The sequence below is a fragment of the Tiliqua scincoides genome, chromosome 4 (genome assembly GCF_035046505.1).
Source record: "Tiliqua scincoides isolate rTilSci1 chromosome 4, rTilSci1.hap2, whole genome shotgun sequence".
NCBI lineage: Eukaryota > Metazoa > Chordata > Lepidosauria > Squamata > Scincidae > Tiliqua > Tiliqua scincoides.
The window spans coordinates 102,641,323-102,659,901 of record NC_089824.1 but is presented as its reverse complement, the minus strand read 5'-3'; the positions used below and the strand labels follow the sequence as shown (position 1 = coordinate 102,659,901).

Sequence of the window (18,579 nt, the reverse complement as noted above, 5' to 3'; positions counted from 1 at the left end):
CATGAACACATGCTTCAGAATAAGCTTTGCTTTTGATCCAGCCACTTTGACCTGTCCTCAGTAGAGTGGGATTGGCTATTAAGCATTACATTGAACATACAATGGGAAAACCTCAAAACCAAAGCAAATGAACAAGAATAAATGTATACTAGAGATTTGGAAAGAGGTTTCAATAAGTGAACCCTGTATCCATGGAGGATCAGTTCCAGGTACCCACTGTGGATATGGGTGAACTCTTGTTTTTTCAAGCATTCAGGCTTCCGGCAGCCTGCCTGTGGGTCGCTATATGCTTGAATGGTTATAGCAACCTGTAGAAGCAAAAACATTTTCACCCTGGTAAGTCTCTAAACCAGTGTTTCTCAAACTGTGGGTTGGGACCCACTAGGTGGGTTGCAAGCCAATTTCAGGTGGGTGCCCATTCATTTCAATATTTTATTTTTCATGCTACCATGGTATGTGACTGCATTTGGGGAAATATTACAGACCTGTACTTTTAACAAGTTACTGTGTATATTCTTTTAACAATGTTAGTAAATGGGACTTACTGCTGGGTAAGTGTGGATAAGATAGCAGGCTAGGATTGTTAAAAATGTTCCTGCTTGATGATGTCAATTCCAGTCATGACATCACTTCTGGTGGGTCCCGAAAAAATTCTCATTCTAAAAAGTAGGTCTCAATGTTAAATATGTGAGAATCACTGCTCTAAACAATGTTGATGGGCGGCGTCCAGTCTGGGCCCCTGAATCTGCTGATATGGGAGCCTGACTGTATATACAAGGGAAAACCATTTTCAAGTATTTAAAAAAAATAAGAACATATGAGATAAATGCATCCATCTTATCCTTTCCAACTAGACTTGTTCTCTATTGTGAGCCGGTTCCTTACCAAAGTAATATTCATATGCATTCCAGCTTTCAGTTCTGCTTCTTGCCCAGCTTCAGTTATTTTCCTTTGTAACAGCTCCAGTGACCTGGTTTCTTGTTTCCAAGCAGTTTTTGTTCTCTGGTTCAGTCTATCTTATATAAGAAGGAACTGATCCTTTCTCATTGGTTTTCCCTAATTGGGTGGCCAGTTTTAAGTTTAAAAGTCATCTAAGCCAGTGACCAACAACATTCAGTCTTCCCACCAGTGGCATCACTACGGTTGGTGTCACCCATCTGGTAACTCATGGTGTCCCCCTTATCTATCATCTCTCACAGTGTCTCTATGTGTGTTGGAACCCACCAGGAAGGTCGCGAGCCAATTTCAGGTGGGTCCCCATTCACTTCAAAATTTTATTTTTAATATAAGAACATAAGAACAAACCCACTGGATCAGGCCATAGGCCCATCTAGTCCAGCTTCCTGTATCTCACAGTGGCCCACCAAATGCCCCAGGGAGCACACCAGATAACAAGAGACCTGCATCCTGGTGCCCTCCCTTGCATCTGGCATTCTGACATAACCCATTTCTAAAATCAGGAGGTTGCACATACACATCATGGCTTGTAATCTGTAATGGATTTTTCCTCCAGAAACTTGTCCAATCCCCTTTTAAAAGCGTCCAGGCCAGATGCCGTCATCACATCCTGTGGCAAGGAGTTCCACAGACCGACCACACGCTGAGTAAAGAAATATTTTCTTTTGTCTGTCCTAACCCTCCTAACACTCAATTTGAGTGGATGTCCCCTGATTCTGGTGTTATGTGAGAGTGTAAAGAGCATCTCTATCGACTTTATCCTTCCCAAGTATAATTTTGTATGTCCAATCATGTCCCCCCTCAGGCGTCTCTTTTCTAGGCTAAAGAGGCCCAAACGCCGTAGCCTTTCCTCATAAGGAAGGTGCCCCAGCCTAGTAATCATCTTAGTTGCTCTCTTTTGCACCTTTTCCATTTCCACTATGTCCTTTTTGAAATGTGGTGACCAGAACTGGACACAGTACTCCAAATGTGGCCTTCCCATTGATTTGTACAACGGTATTATAATATTAGCTGTTTTGTTTGATGATAGATCCTATCATCAAAGATAGGATCTCAAAACACATAGAAGAACAGGCCTTGCTGAGGGAGAGTCAGCATGGCTTCTGAAATGGTAAGTATTGCCTCACGAACCTTATAGAATTCTTTGAAAAGGTCAACAGGCATGTGGATGCGGGAGAACCCGTGGACATTATATATCTGGACTTTCAGAAGGCGTTTGACACGGTCCCTCACCAAAGACTACTGAAAAAACTCCACAGTCAGGGAATTAGAGGACAGGTCCTCTCGTGGATTGAGAACTGGTTGGAGGCCCGGAAGCAGAGAGTGGGTGTCAATGGGCAATTTTCACAATGGAGAGAGGTGAAAAGCGGTGTGCCCCAAGGATCTGTCCTGGGACCGGTGCTTTTCAACCTCTTCATAAATGACCTGGAGACAGGGTTGAGCAGTGAAGTGGCTAAGTTTGCGGACGACACCAAACTTTTCCGAGTGGTGAAGACCAGAAGTGATTGTGAGGAGCTCCAGAAGGATCTCTCCAGACTGGCAGAATGGGCAGCAAAATGGCAGATGTGCTTCAATGTCAGTAAGTGTAAAGTCATGCCCATTGGGGCAAAAAATCAAAACTTTAGATATAGGCTGATGGGTTCTGAGCTGTCTGTGAGAGATCAGGAGAGAGATCTTGGGGTGGTGGTGGACAGGTCGATGAAAGTTTCGACCCAATGTGCGGCGGCAGTGAAGAAGGCCAATTCTATGCTTGGGATCATTAGAAAGGGTATTGAGAACAAAACGGCTAGTATTATAATGCCGTTGTACAAATCTATGGTAAGGCCACACCTGGAGTATTGTGTCCAGTTCTGGTCGCCGCATCTCAAAAAAGACATAGTGGAAATGGAAAAGGTGCAAAAGAGAGCGACTAAGATGATTACGGGGCTGGGGCACCTTCCTTATGAGGAAAGGCTACGGCGTTTGGGCCTCTTCAGCCTAGAAAAGAGACGCCTGAGGGGGGACATGATTGAGACATACAAAATTATGCAGGGGATGGACAGAGTGGATAGGGAGATGCTCTTTACACTCTCACATAATACCAGAACCAGGGGACATCCACTAAAATTGAGTGTTGGGCGGGTTAGGACAGACAAAAGAAAATATTTCTTTACTCAGCGTGTGGTCGGTCTGTGGAACTCCTTGCCACAGGATGTGATGGCGTCTAGCCTAGACGCCTTTAAAAGGGGATTGGAAAGTTTCTGGAGGAAAAATCCATTATTGGGTACAAGCCATGATGTGTATGCGCAACCTCCTGATTTTAGAAATGGGTTATGTCAGAATGCCAGATGCAAGGGAGGGCACCAGGATGAGGTCTCTTGTTATCTGGTGTGCTCCCTGGGGCATTTGGTGGGCCGCTGTGAGATACAGGAAGCTGGACTAGATGGGCCTATGGCCTGATCCAGTGGGGCTGTTCTTAAGTTCTTATGTTCTCAATACCTTTTCTAATGATCCCAAGCATAGAATTGGCCCTTTACTGCCACCGCACAGTGGGTCAACACTTTCATCGACCTGTCCACCACCACCCCAAGATATCTCTCCTGATCTCTCACAGACAGCTCAGAACCCATCAGCCTATATGTGAAGTTTTGATTTTTTGCCCCAATGTGCATGACTTTACACTTACTGACATTGAAGCGCATCTGCCATTTTGCTGCCCATACTGCCAGTTTGGAGAGATCCTTCTGGAGCTCCTCACAATCATGTCTGGTCTTCACCACTCGGAAAAGTTTGGTGTCATCTGCAAACTTAGCCACCTCGCTGCTCAGCCCTGTCTCCAGGTCATTTATGAAGAGGTTGAAAAGCACCGGTCCCAGGACAGATCCTTGGGGCACACCGCTTTTCACCTCTCTCCATTGTGAAAATTGCCCATTGACACCCACTCTCTGTTTCCTGGTCTTCAACCAGGTCTCAATCCATGAGAGGACCTACCCTCTAATTCCCTGACTGGAGTTTTTTCAGTAGCCTTTGGTGAGGGACCCTGTCGAACACCTTCTGAAAGTCCAGATATATAATGTCCACGGGTTCTCCTGCATCCACATGCCTGTTGACCCTTTCAAAGAATTCTAAAAGTTTTGTGAGGCAAGGCTTAACCCTACAGAAGCCATGGTGTTTCTCCCTCAGCAAGGCCTGTTCTTCTATGTGTTTTGAGATTCTATCTTTGATGAGGCATTCCACCATCTTACCCGGTATAGATGTTAGGCTAACTGGCCTATAGTTTCCCGGGTCCCCCCTCTTTCTCTTTTTGAAGATTGGTATGACATTTGCTATCCTCCAACCCTCTGGCACCGTGGCCGTTTTGAGGGACAAGTTGCATATTTTAGTCAAGAGCTCAGCAACTTCATTCGTTAATTCCTTAATAACTCTTGGGTGGATGCCATCCAGGCCCGGTGACTTATTGATCTTTAATTTATCAATGAGGTCAGAAACATCTTCTCTTTCAACCTCTATCTGACTTAATTCCTTGGTCAGGAGGGGCCGTTTGGGCAGCGGTATTTGCAGAGACAAATACTCATTTAATCTGAAAGATGCAAAGAACTCATTTAATTTTTCTGCCATTTCTAAGTCTCCTTTTATCTCCCCTTTCCCTCCCTCACCATCCAGAGGGCCAACCGCTTCTCTGGCGGGTTTCCTGCTTCTAACATATTTGAAGAAGCTTTTATTATTCCCCTTAATGTTGCTGGCCATGCGTTCCTCATAGTCTCGCTTGGCCTCCCGTATCACCTTCTTACGTTTCTTTTGCCACAGCTTATGTTCCTTTTTATTCTCTTCATTAGGGCAAGACTTCCAAAATAGACTTGATGCTGCCATGGTATATGACTACATTTGGGAAATGTTACAGATCTATACTTTTAACAGGCTATTTTGTGTATGCTTTTAACAATGATAGTAATGGGACTTACTCCTGGGTAAGTTTGGGTAGGACTGCAGCCCAAATTGTTAAAAATTTTCTTGCTTGATGATGAAACTTTTGGTCATGACATCACTTGCGGTAGGTCCTCCTGACAGATTCTCATTCTAAAAAGTGGGTCCTGGTGCTACTAGTTTGAAAACCACTGATCTTCTAAGTGAATCATTGGGGTGTAATTATTCTGACCCATCTCTAGGTGGAGATAGATGACTAAGGCCACAAATGCATTCTTAGTACTATGCTCAAGTTGAAAGCCAGGCTGGCAAGAGTCCGGAAAGCTGATGGAATCCAGGTGTGCCTGATATAGTAGGACTATTCCTTACTCTTCAAACTTCCCCACAAAGGGAACATTTGGAGAATCTACATCTTTGTTTGTGTTTGCTTTCTCTGGGGCTGGAACTGAGCAGCCTCAGATTTAAAGCAATAAGAATGCAATCAGCAAAGGACTCTCATCTTGACTTGTTTTTGAGCTTAGATGAGCATGGGTGGATGCTGAAGTTTTTAAAGTGGATGCTGAAAATAACTGGGAGTCAAGCAGAGAAAGAGTTGCAACATTTCTTTGTAAAGTGGCAAAAATAATCTTTCAGTGGCTGACTGTAAAATACAGGGCTCCAACTCAGCAAACTTTATGCTTATTAAGCTGCTATTATGTACACAGCACTTAAAATTGAAGTTTTCTGCCCCAGTTTCCACCTTCTTTTCATACTCGACATCCCTCAGTCCTGTCCTCCTTCATTAAGTATTTATAGAGGTGGCCGCTCTTGTGTCCTCATCAAAACCCTTCCTATATCCCTCAGTCTTTTCCCTTCCCAACTCCTGTGTACAATCTCCCCTGCTATTACCCCTCCTTCTGCATGATGTCATTAACCTCTCTTTCTGTTTTCCAGGTCCTTTCTTGCAACCCTGCACCGTCTCTACATTTAAACATAAAACCCCCTAACGCTCCCTTAACCCTTCCTCATCCTCTAACTACCAGCAAATCTCCCTTCCTTTCACCTCAAAACTCTTGGAGTGTTCTGTTCACTTCCAGTGTTTTAACTTTCTCTCTTCCAACTCTCTTATAATCCAGCTTTTGCAACCCCCTTTCTAAATTACCCTTTCTAAAATGACTGATGACCACTTTGTTGCCAAATCCAAAGTGTGCTACTCTGCTGTCTTTGTTGCCTTTGATACAAGTGACCATCTTTTCCTGCTTGACTCTCTCTATACCTTAGGTTTCCACAACTGTGTTTTAGCTGGTTTTCCCCCTTCCCAATTGATTAGTGTTTCTCAGCTGGTACTGTGTGTACCACCAGTGGTACCTGAGCTGCCGTCCAGTGGTATGTGAAGCTGATCCTCCTTGTGAAGCTCTGCCTTCACTACCCAAGCTGATTTTGGCTAGAGGATCAGCTTCTGTCTCACAAAGGCTCCCATTTACCAGCTGATTGCCAGCAACGCTGCTAACAAATGACTAGTGAGCTGCCAGCTGGTAAGAGCATGAGTTTCCCACCTTCCTGCTGGGTAAGTGTGGGTAGGATTGCAGCCTATGATTGTTAAAAATTTTCTTGCTTGATGATGTCACTTCTGGTCATGACATCACTTCCAATGGGTCCAGACAGATTCTTATTCTAAAAAGTGGACCCTGGTGCTAAAAGTTTGAGAACCTCTGAGATAGACCTTGCAAAGTGGTATATGGCGAGGGGGAACAAAGGTTGAGAAACACTGCATTAGATGACTGAGGGTGCAGTCCTAGCCAGTTTTTCAGCACCAGTGCAGCCACAGTACAGCCGCATTGTAAGGGAACAAATGTTCCCATACCTTGAGGAGGCGTCTCTGACTGCCTCCCCACCATAGGATGCAGTGCAAGTCCCATTGGCACAGCTGCACTGGCACTAGAAAATTGGATAGGATTTGGCCCTCATTTATTACCACTGGTGGAACTCCTCCTTAGCTTTTCTATCCTCTTTTGGGAACCCTAAGGCTTGTATTTTGGTCCCCTTCTATTTTTTTTTCTCTTATTGCCATCCCAGACACAACATATTCAAGACCAAACTGCTTATCTTTCCTCCCAAGAAAACCCTTCTCTTCTCAGTCTACATTCATTGACATTAACATATACCCTGTTAATCTGGCATGTAGCCTTGATGTTGCATAAGATTCTTCCCCCCTTTTTGTTCGCTTCTCACATTCAGTTTGTTGCCAAAGTGTGTGGTTTCTCCTTATACAGCATTGCAAAAATCTGCCCATTTCTCTGTATCTCCTCATGGCCTGGTTGTCTCCTTTCTTGACTATAGCAATCTTGTGCTGTGACGGAAGATGCACAGGACTCCAGGTTCAGTTGTGCAGCTTAGATGGAAGGCTGGTGGTGACATTAACTGAGATATCATGCAAAGAGGACACTCACTCATTGTTCTAGGAGCCAATTAATAAAATATTGATGTATCTTTATGACTTTAAGAATGAAATCTGACTCTAAGTTTTAATCCAGGAAGGTCTGTGGTATCAGGAATTGGAAAAATTCTGGGATACTCGTTTTTTGAGAAATACAGAACAGTTTCAAAAGGTCTACAGTTTTAAAGTGACATTCAAAATGAAGCTGTTCCCTTGGATTTTTAAAAATAGAAGAAACTGGTAACCAAAATCAGTGTCAGTTTGAAATGATTGTATGTTTTGAGGAAATGTGAACTTTTTTTCTAGGTCATGTGATTATTCACTCTCCTTGTATTTTGACAGAAAAGTTCCAGAAGAAGCTGTTGGTGACTCTCATTAAAGGATGACACTCAGCTCCTATATAAAAAGATTTGAGGCAGAAAGATAAATTGGAAGAGAGAAGAAAGAAGTTAAGGATCTGCATCATGCTGTATTCAAAAACAACCAAAGGAATGTTACCTGTATCCATTGCTAATACGTTTAAAAGTGAAAGTGGTAAAGCACATTTTTCTGTTTCTTAGATTCCATTCTTATGTTACTGCAGCAGCATAGTTGCCACTTCTGTGTAGTCAGGCTCCACATCTTTGGAAAGCAACCTCTCCCATCCCAAATGGTTCCTGGCAGAGAATCACCAATGCACTCACCATGGTGAGCAGCTCATGGTGAGTTTTGGAAATGGGGAAAGAGGCAGGGGAGGGTCTCTGATCTTGAGCTACGCTTTGGAGGCAATTGGAACACCTCTGAAAGTCAGCATACTGCCAGCAACAGAACCTCGCCCTCCCCCAATTGAGGGGGGCCAGGACCTAGCAACCACATATTTTGGTTGCCTACTGAGGCTATTCAAAACATGTAGCTCCTTGATTCCTGGGTTAGAGAGATTATTAGCATGGTGTGGGGCCTAACCTTGTGTGGATGGCAGTGGTGCCACAACTCTTATGTAAGTCTTTGCTTTCATGCAGGCTCTCTTCTTACATTATTCTAGAAGCATGGGAGCCATTGCAGCTTAACTTCTTTCCACGCTACCAGGGGAATGTGAGGGTGACCCAGGCTCTCAGGTATATGAAGGATTCATGCTGCACACTCCTCAAGGAAATTGGAGCAGCATCTATTGTGGAGGGGAGCTGCAGCATAGGGCCCTTCTCTGTGACACAAGCCTGCCTGCATTACTCTGATGTCAGGGGCCTGCATAAGCTCCTACCTCACCAGTATAATGTAAGAAGGGGACAGTAGTTACTGACTAAAGAGTGGTTGTTTTTCTATGCAGATTGTAGCAGCACTATTCTAACGGATCATATGGATCCATTTTGATAAAATCAAATTTTCCTTACATTTTCACTTGAACTCTAAAGAGCAAGCTTATATTTTGATTCTGTTGGCGTGATGTTATCTGGTGTCTCTTTTCATAGCCCTGTACAAAATGTGTGCACATTCATTAAGTATTGTGTGTGTGTGTCTGACTGTGCAATCTTTGTGGACAATATTGTATTTAAACAAGACTGATCTGCCAGTTATTTATCCTGTGAACTCTGTGTGCGTGTGTGTCTTTTAAACTTTTTTCAGAGGAGAAAAAATGTTATTAATAAAGTGTGCCACCTGAGTATCTCTGAGTTGGATGCCTATTGGTGTTCTAGAAAACTCATTTGGTTTTATCAGCACAAATAACATGGCATATCAAAATGACTTAGAAGGAAAGTATCCAGACTATGTAGCAATCACCCTCCTGAAAAGTTTGCAATTCTTCGCCACGTTTCTTTCATGTGGCAAGTTCGGTTTCAGCATGTTGTGCTACTGACACTTAAATCACACATTACTCACAAATGAGTGTAATTGTAGCCCACTGAGCCCTCCAGTAGCTTGTCTGCATTTAAAACCCTGTAAGGGGGAAAAAAATCTCCTTGGGGTAGGTGTCTGAGTGCACATGTATGTGGGGGGCAGGTGTGAGTGTGTGTAGAGAGTAACATGTAGACAAGAATTTATAATGTTCCTGTTTGTATTGTGTGTCTGCTCATATTTCTGTCAGGGACAGCAAAGACAGCCTTGGTCTTACCAGGAAGTCATTGTATATTTAAAAAAAAGGAAGAAGAGGCAGCAGTTTGCAAATAACTGCTGTCATATTGGAGAGCCACAGAATTTCAGTCCTCTACAGAGGAAAAATTAGTTAGGCCTTGACTGCTTGGCAGATGTGGTTGTATGTTGCTCTCTTTACCAAATGCACAATTCTATACTGCTCAAAGTGAGAGTCTGTTCATTTTTAATATTGGTGCCTGGCTCATAATGCCCAGAATTCTAAGAAAAGATGAGCCCATTTTTAAATTCCATGACCATTTCAGTGGCCAGGCAGGTGTATCAGGAGCTGAATTTGGTTGGGGTGTGTGTGAGCATGCACACTGATGTTTATATTCTAATTTCTGTTTTTCCTGTCCTGAGCTTTCAGGCTGGGTGAGGCTAGAAATCTGAATAAATAGCATTCTGAAGAATTTGGTGCCTTGGGAATTTGGTCATAATTCAGACTTGCTGATGAGGACCACTAGAAATACTTAAGTTTGTAGGTGCGCACCTCAAAATATAGACCATGAATGAGACAAATATGAGAGGTAATACAATTTAGGGATTAGCTATAAATCAAAAATTAACAAGTTATTGCATCTACCCAAGGTCTTATAGAAATGTGAAATTGTTGATCTTCTAACAAAAAGTAGGAACTGTAGCCTGTCCCTAAAAATCAGCCACTGTATCAGAGGAAAGTCAGCAATGTAATTTTTTTTTTTAAAGTAATCATAATTACAGGTCAGTTTCAAAGATTGTTGAAAGTTGAAGTACACATATACATTTACCAAAGACTCCTGAGCAAATGCAACAGTCCTAGAATAACACCTGCTTAATTATTATCTGTGAGGTTTTCATACTATGTTCTGTATGATGACCATACAGTAAGTATTTGAGCCACATGGCTTGTTTTTCAGAAAGTAGCCTCAACACTACCCTGCAAGCTGCTTTTGAAGATTGTTCTCTTGAAAAGGTTCTCTGACCGGTACACATGATATGTGCATTACTTGTCAGCATTTTTCAGTGTGCTATTCAGAGAGTACAGCACATTCTAAATCTAGCCATGGGAAGCTTGTTCCCCTGTGAATTCATTCTGGACTGGAACCTGGATTATGCTGGGTACTGGCCCAGCCTGAAATGGTTCTCAGCATCACCATGGTGCCCATGAATGCATCAGACTGCATGGTGCTTCCCTGAATGCATCAGACACACCCAGCACCATCCAGTGCCCTTGCTACAGTCTTCATTGTTGCACATGGGTGTTACGTGAAAATCCCTTTTTCCTTTTAAGTTGTGATTTTTATACTGGTTATGTATTATGGACGAAAACTCATGTAGGCCAAACCTCAAAACACAGGACACACTTCCCCCAGCACACTTTTCCAAAACCCAGGTAAAGGTCACAAGTTTACACAACCTCTAGCAATGCAAAAGTGCCTCCTGATCCAATCACTGTTATGCAAACCCATTAGACCTCAACACACAGGACAATCAAGTCAAGTCAAGCTCACAGTGAGGGTGATGACAAGGAGTCTGGCATAGCTAATCATTGTTTAAATGTTTCCTGTTGTTGTAGCTTAATCACCGTATGCAGATTTGAACAGCCAGCTACCCCCCACAGGAGGCCAGCCTTTGCTGATAGCTGACTCCTTGATCATCCTGTTTTTTTCTTGCATGTGTCCCAGTGTGTGTAGGAAGCATGCGCATCCAGGAGGCCACATCCGGGTCATTCAGGTCAGCAAAAACCCTTTTAAGAGAAGGCTGGCACATGCTAGCTCTCTCTCTGACTGCCCTCCAAGGCAGAGGTCCTCCATAGGACTCTTCCCCCCTCCTATCCAACTGCTCCTCAGGACAGGTAACTATATCTTGCGTCTGGAATCTTTTCCCTTCTTCCCCCCTTTTTTTCTCCCCTTCTCTCCCCATCTTAGTTAGCAACTGGGTTAGGCAGATTAGGGACCCCTAAAATCCTTCCCTACAACCTATCCTTTTCTAATTTCTTCGGATGCACTAAGTACACGGCACATGCAACCACCATAAAGCTAGGTACACAGGATCCAAGTACTAGGAACCAAGAAACATATACTTACCATTTTCCATGTGCATTATGTTTACCTGTGTGTTTTTGCAATAAAAATATTGAAAATTATCTTTCTCCCAGTCTCTTTTCAAGCTAAAAAGGAATTTCTTTGCATTACGCTGTTTTGTTATCTAGCCTACGATCCTGAAGTTTCCAAAAGGGTAATATAATAATTCCCCTTAAAACATAACAGCCCTTTTTGGTAACATGGGCATCTGTTCATCCAAATGTATCACCCAATTCAGACGGAACTCAATTTATATTTTCTGAATTAATTTTGTTCGTGTTATGTCCGTAGCAGATTTGGGGGAGGGGAGAGTCTATCCATCCAATATGAGGTTGATGTGGCAACAGCTGTTTCACTGCAGGCTGACAAACAACTCAGCCATTAATAACTACAAACCATGACTATCATTTTTGGCATAAGAAACCCTAGATACCATTGGGGAGCACATTTGCCAATGAGATTACAGCATGCAAATTAACTGGCTGCTGCTGACTGGCTGCTGTATCTGATTTCACAATGTAGCCACCTAACAATGATTCCCACTTCATTTTATTAATGGAAATACTGCCTCTGGCACCAAATCAGTCATTCAGGTACACAAGGAGGCATTGTACCACACAGCTGTTTCATCTGCAGTGAGAGAGATCAAGAAAGGTACTTATCCTCTGCTTTTCTAGATAACGGATGATCGTTTTCCAAAGCCTATAAATGAAGACGTGGAAAGAAAAAAAGAAAACTGGTCTCCAGACTAATATCGCAGCACCTGATGAACCTACTAACTCAGACTTGTACATGGCTCTTATGTCAGCCTCTGAAAAGACTTCAGTAAAAGCTGCCAGTCTTCAAAGTGACCTGATATTTGAAGAAATAGGCCACCGCATCAAAGAGGTTGGCAGTCAACTTGTAAAAAAGATGGGCGCCATCTTTCAGTGGGACATCATGATAGGAGGGAAGAGAGTGGCGCAATGGACACTTGATCTGAAGACGGGTTCTGGCGAGATCTACCAAGGAACTGCCTGCAAGCCTCCAGACACCGTGTTCACTCTATCCGATCATGACTTCATGGAACTTGTTCTGGGCAAGTTAAAGCCACAGAGAGCTTTCTTGGTTGGCAAGGTTAAGGTGAAGGGCAACATCATGCTTGGTCACAAGCTGGAGACAATTCTCAAAGAGTACGTTAAATTCTGAGTCGCTTGTCAGCAAGAAAACAGATGGAATGTTACTCCCTTTAGTCAAGATGTTGAGGAGAATGAAATTAAAATGCAGAGTATTTTATTGGAAATACTTGCTGTTCAAATTTGCATCTGCTTCAAAGCTACTGTGTGTCTCATTTATTACTACTGTTGTCTATTGTGTCTGATTGATTGGTAATCCTGCCTACTGTGTGTATGTCTTACAAGTTCACTTGGTCATTATGCATGTCTGCCATCACTTCAGCAGCAGGGACTATTCAGAGTGCCTGAAATGTGTGTGAGGTGGCAGGATGAAAAGAAAATCCCCAAATGTTTCCCCTACCAAAAATTCCTATTGGAGGAATGGGTGTGGCTATGAAAATGTACAGCTTTATATTCACAGTATGAGCAAAGCATGAAGGAATTACAGTGGAAAAAAGTTCTAAAGCAAAATTCTCTCCTGAGAAAGTCTAGTTATAGAAAAGCTCCTTTCAGTGAAGGAGACACTCTGAATACACCATTCTATGGACATCTTCAAGAATGCCTTCACAAGAAGGCAAGACCAAAACAAAAATGCCTTGAGGCAGAGTGCATTATTGAGTCAGGGAAGTGTAAAATCCATTGACACCCCTGGACTAGTCTAACATAAAGCTCATGGATCAGATACAGTCTGTGGAAGTTCTTTATGCAGCTCATGTGATAATTGGACTCTCCCAGCACTGCCATCAGCTGCTCTCAGATGTGAAGTGATGCATCAGCAGAAATGGTGCTGCTGAAAGAGTGGCACTGGGAGAGCCCAATCACCATGCAGGCTGCCCTTTCAGCAGCCCAATTTCTGCTGAGGTGTCGCTGCAGCCAGTGTGAGCGTTAGGCTCTTCCATATCTTGTAAATATGATCAAGATTCACATATTTTCTGTCATTTGCAGCTGAGTTCTTAAATGAGAAAAAGTGCTTGTTGTCACCTGTTTAATGATGTCACTTCCTGTGTAATGACATCACTTTCAACCCTCAGCAGGCACCAAGAATGCTATTCAACCTGCTGTATAAATGAGTTTGACACCCCTGTCCTAATCCTTTATAAACAATAGACAGAAGACCTTGAGTGTTTAGAAGATCATCTGTTTAGAAGACAGAAGATCTTGACTATTAAGCCTTCCCCTGAGAGTGGTCTTGTCATGCAACCTTCTGTATTTGTATACAGTCAGCCAGTTACCAAACATATGTACGCTATATCTGTTGTGAAAGACACCCATGATTATTGGTTAATTGCTGGGCTCTTCAGAAACTAATAGAAGACTTTGGAACTAAATGGTTGTCTGTGAGTGTGCTTGCCCAAAGCAATGGCCACTAAAAACATCACCCCAGTCCACAGCTGCCACTTGGGCTGTGAGAAGGGCCAATGGCAACCCTGCAAGGACAAGCTGCGTATGTTATGCTGGCTCCACCAAGCGCTCCTATTGTCATGACAACAAGGATGTCTCATCCAGGGAGCAGGGAGGGAAAAGGACATAAGGGAGGCGGAAGATATGGCGCAGCTGGGCTTAAAAGTCCATTTGCAGTCCCACGCTGAACCAGGTGGATTCAGTCAGGTACAGCAGCGGATGACAATTGGCTGCAGGTGATATGAAACCAAGGCGCCCCACTCATGCCCAGGGATGTGAAGGAAGCCATGCCCAGGGATGTTAAGGAATCCCCTGCTTTGGAGAAGGATCCAGGTATTGCACAACCCCCTTCCCACACACCCTCTGAAGCCTTGAGAAAGGCAAGGCAACCATAGGCATCCCTTTTGGGGTACTGTGCGCTTCACCCAGGGAACTCCCCCCCTTCCTGCACTACCACCACAATAGTCCTTTTCTTGGTACCGCATCTAAGCATTTTAAAAAGTTACAAGCAGAAAATACCATACAAACTTTCCCCCTTCAAAGTAGATCTCGCATACCTTCATTTTGTAAGTGAGTGTCTGCACCCAACTGGTGTGAGAAACTATCCTAGATTTCCAAGATGCTTCAAGGCATCTGGCTGTTATCCTGGAATGCTAATCCAGAAAAACACATTATCCTGACCAGAACAGAAAAACAATCTTGCCAATACATCAAGTGACTGTTAAAGGTGCATAACAGAAATCAGCTGGTGAAGGTTTTCACAGCCAGCAGATAAACATGAGCCCCAGCTTATGCTTGCTTCACTCATCAAACTGCTCTTGAAGGCATACATAGCTACAGAGATTGCCTTAAAAGCTGGGAGCCCAATCACACCTTTATCCCCACAACTATCACCTTCTTAAGCAGAAAGGAGATGTACTCCAACCTAAATGCTCAGTGGGATCAAGCAACCTTAGCTCTTGGCAGCTAGACTGTGCCTAGTTATGTTGCAGAGAAGAGAAACTGGATCAACATGAGATCTGATCTTAAGTTCTGATCTCCAAGTAACTGCACGCTTCAGGTAATGGGTTTATGTTTGCTTTTCTTTTAAATGGAATAAATCGTATGGTCAGCCTGTTTTCATCTTCTATATATCTGTATTGACTTTTTTCTTCTTGACAAAGAATACTCAGTCCTTTTTGAGGTGGCCCCAGTATCGTATGGGTAAGGATCACAGGGCAAGGCTCCTTATCGCAAATCAGACAATTGGTCCATCTTGCCCAACATTGTCTACTGCTATGGACAGCAGCACTCCCAGATCTCAAGCAGAAAGAAGTAATTTTGTAGCCCTGCTCAAGATTTGGAGATTGAAGCAGGGACCTTCTTCATGGAAAAGATCAGGAGATTCTCTGGTCTCTCTAAACTCTTTCCACATGTGAAACACTTCCAGCCCGCCCACAAAGCAGAATGGTTATTTCAAAGGAGCACCATTTTGCTGGAGCTGAGGAGATGGAGGAACACACACAGATAGCCACTGTTATGCTCTTTCATTCCCTGTATAGAAGAAACCCCAGGGGACAAAAAATAACGATGTGGCCAACCATTAGCAGGGCAAGAAGGTGGGAATTTGATGTACCAATAAGCTATTGCAGTACAATGTTGACTTTATTGAACTGACTCATCATAATGAATCATGGTCATTGGCATCATAAAGGTTCATTGTGACCTATAGATCTTCAACCTTACTTGCCCATTTCCATTAGGGTTTTAATTAAAAACAAACAAACAAAAGAAATTAGTCTTGCTGCTTTTCCTTCAACAGCAGGTAAGCTTTCCCCCCTTCATTTTTTCAACACAAGGAAATGCTTTGACTCCTAAATTTCTTGGTGCCAGGTTGCTTGAAGGGGGCAGGAATGTGGCAGCCTTCATTTCCACTCCAGACGGAACAATCACTGCACACAGAAACAAATCAGTTCTGTTAAATGGGCACAAGGCCTAGTTAGCAGAATCCTAATGATGATTCATAAGAGAGTTCTATTGGAACTGGACACATTCTTAGAATTGTAAATACATTACAGAGGGGTCGCCATAATAAGTCATTGCAGCACCAGCAGCAGTATCTTGTGTTGCCTAAAAAGCTAACATTTATTGTTGCAGAAGCTTTCATGGCCTAAGGCCCACTTTGTCACAGGCATGAAGTGGTAGCCCCAGTTTTATGTTCTCTCTCTCTCTCTCACACACACACACACACACACACACACACACCTGCAAGAGATCTACTGAATTTGCATCCCATGGCCAATTGAGTCCATGTCTACTTTTAAAGCTCTGTCTCAATCCAAATCTGCCAACAAGTGTAACACTCCTTGCTTCTAACACATTGGATGAAATCCAACAAAGCTTATGCCACTATAAGCCTTAAATAAAATGCTCTAGACCAGTCCAAGGATGGAGTACAGCTGTGAGGACCGTTTACACGCTTTGAAGAGAAGGTTAGAGAATATGTGGCTTTCAACTCTTTGGGAACAAGGTATTTCAACAAATATCACATTTTGCTCACTGTGTGATTTTGTCACTTTTTCAGAGGCACCAGCTGGTGTCTTTGGCTTCCGTTTCTTTGTTGAGATTCAAAGTTAATAATATTTCATCAGCAAGGCTGACAACGGTTAACACATTTCTGGGTCTATTATTGCATGCAGCATTTGAGATTGTTCAGGAGAAAGCTCGATCAGTCTGTTTCTCTAAATGTAGCATTTGAACATATGGTACATCAAAACCAGAAGGTGTATTAATATAAGGCAGACAGATGAACAGTCTGCAAAATGAAGGAAAGTAGTGAATGAAGGGAAATGAGACCTTATGTGGCACTGAAACCAATTTTGCATGGGTGGCTTATCTATGATGATATTAAAAATGAAGTTAATGCCTTCAAGCCCTACTGATTTCTCTCTCATAAATATTCAGTCTAATGCCCCACTCCAGGAAACCAGAGAGAGAGAGAGAGAGAGCAGTCCTAAATGTACTGCACAAATGCACAGTGTAAAGGCAATGCTTCTCTATAAAAAGCTCAAATGAGGTTGCTGAACTTGTCTAGTGTGCTCTCTGGGGCATCTGGCAAACCACTATGAGATACAGGAAGCTGGACTAGTTACAGGAAGCTGGACTAGATGGGCCTCCAGCAGGGTTCTTAGGAAATTCCAGTGCAACCTTCAAAACTGTCAGTACCACACAAGTAGGCTAAGCGGCTAACTGGGACAGCTGCTGAAGTGCCTCTTCGAAGGTGCTGAACTAGCAAAGAAGCTTCTGGGGAATTAGAAGTGTCCAAAAATGTGGGAAATGGTGTATATCTTGGTGGCAGGCAACAACATTCTCTAGCTGTTGAGGCTTCCAAGGCTGCAATCCTATGCACAATTTTCTTGGAATAAGCTCTATTGAACACAACGGGGTTTAGTTTTAAGAACATAAGAACGGCCTGGCTGGATCAGGCCATAAGCCCATCTAGTCCAGCTTCCTGTATCTCACAGTGGCCCACCAAATGCCCCAGGGAACACACAAGACAACAAGAGACCTGCATCCTGGTGCCCTCTCTTGCATCTGGCATTCTGACATAGCCCATTTCTAAAATCAGGAGGTTGCACATACACATCATGGCTTATAACCCATAATGGATTTTTCCTCCAGAAACTTGTCCAATCCCCTTTTAAAGGCATCTAGGCCAGCTGCCATCACCACATGCTGTGCAAGGAGTTCTACAGACCAACCACACACTGAGTAAAGAAATATTTTCTTTTGTCTGTCCTAACTCTCCCAACACTCAATTTAAGTAGATGATTCTGGTGTTGTGTGAGAGTGTAAAGAGCATCTCTCTATCCACTCTGTCCATTCCCTGCATAATTTTGTATGTCTCAATCATGTCCCCCCTCAGGCATCTCTTTTCTAGGCTGAAGAGGCCCAAACGCCGTAGCCTTTCCTCATAAGGAAGGTGCCCCAGCCCCGTAATCATCTTAGTCGCTCTTTTTTGCACCTTTTCCATTTCCACTATGTCCTTTTTGAGATGTGGCAACTAGAACTGGACGCAATACTCCAGGTGTGGCCTTCCCATTGATTTGTACAATGGCATTATAATATTAGCCATTTTGTTCTCAATGCCTTTCCTAATGATCCCAAGCATAGAATTGGCCTTCTCCACTGCCGCCGCACATTGGGTCGACACTTTCATTGAGTTGTCTACCTGCACCACAAGATCTCTCTCCTGATCTGTCACAGACAGCTCAGAACCCATCAGCCTATATGTGAAGTTTTGATTTTTTGCCCCAGTGTGCATGACTTTACACTTACTTACAATGAAACACATCTGCCATTTTGCTGCCCATTCTGCCAGTTTGGAGAGATCCTTCTAGAGCGCCTCTCAATCGCTTCTGGTCCACCACTCAGAAAAATTGGGTGCCGTCTGCAAACTTAGTCACCTCACTGTTCAACCCTGTCTCTAAGTCATTTATGAACAGATTGAAAAGCACTGGTCCCAGGACAGATCCTTGGGGCACACTGCTTTTCACCTTTCTCCATTGTGAAAATTGCCCATTGACACCCACTCTCTATT

General features: G+C 43.3%; 2 protein-coding genes across 2 annotated transcripts in view; both read left to right on the top strand.

Annotated features, from left to right (window-relative positions):
• DTD1 (D-aminoacyl-tRNA deacylase 1) overlaps positions 1–8,934 on the top strand; it is a 29,159-nt gene extending 20,225 nt beyond the window's left edge. Inside the window, exon 6 of the mRNA XM_066625030.1 lies at positions 7,619–8,934. The gene's annotated coding sequence lies outside the window, so the exon portion shown is untranslated. The remainder of the gene's footprint in view (positions 1–7,618) is intronic.
• Positions 8,935–12,153: 3,219 nt separating this feature from the next.
• Positions 12,154–12,633, top strand: SCP2D1 (SCP2 sterol binding domain containing 1). The gene has a single exon (XM_066624480.1). It carries the CDS (start codon positions 12,154–12,156, stop codon positions 12,631–12,633), a length of 480 nt encoding a protein of 159 aa, XP_066480577.1.
• Positions 12,634–18,579: the final 5,946 nt, after the last annotated feature.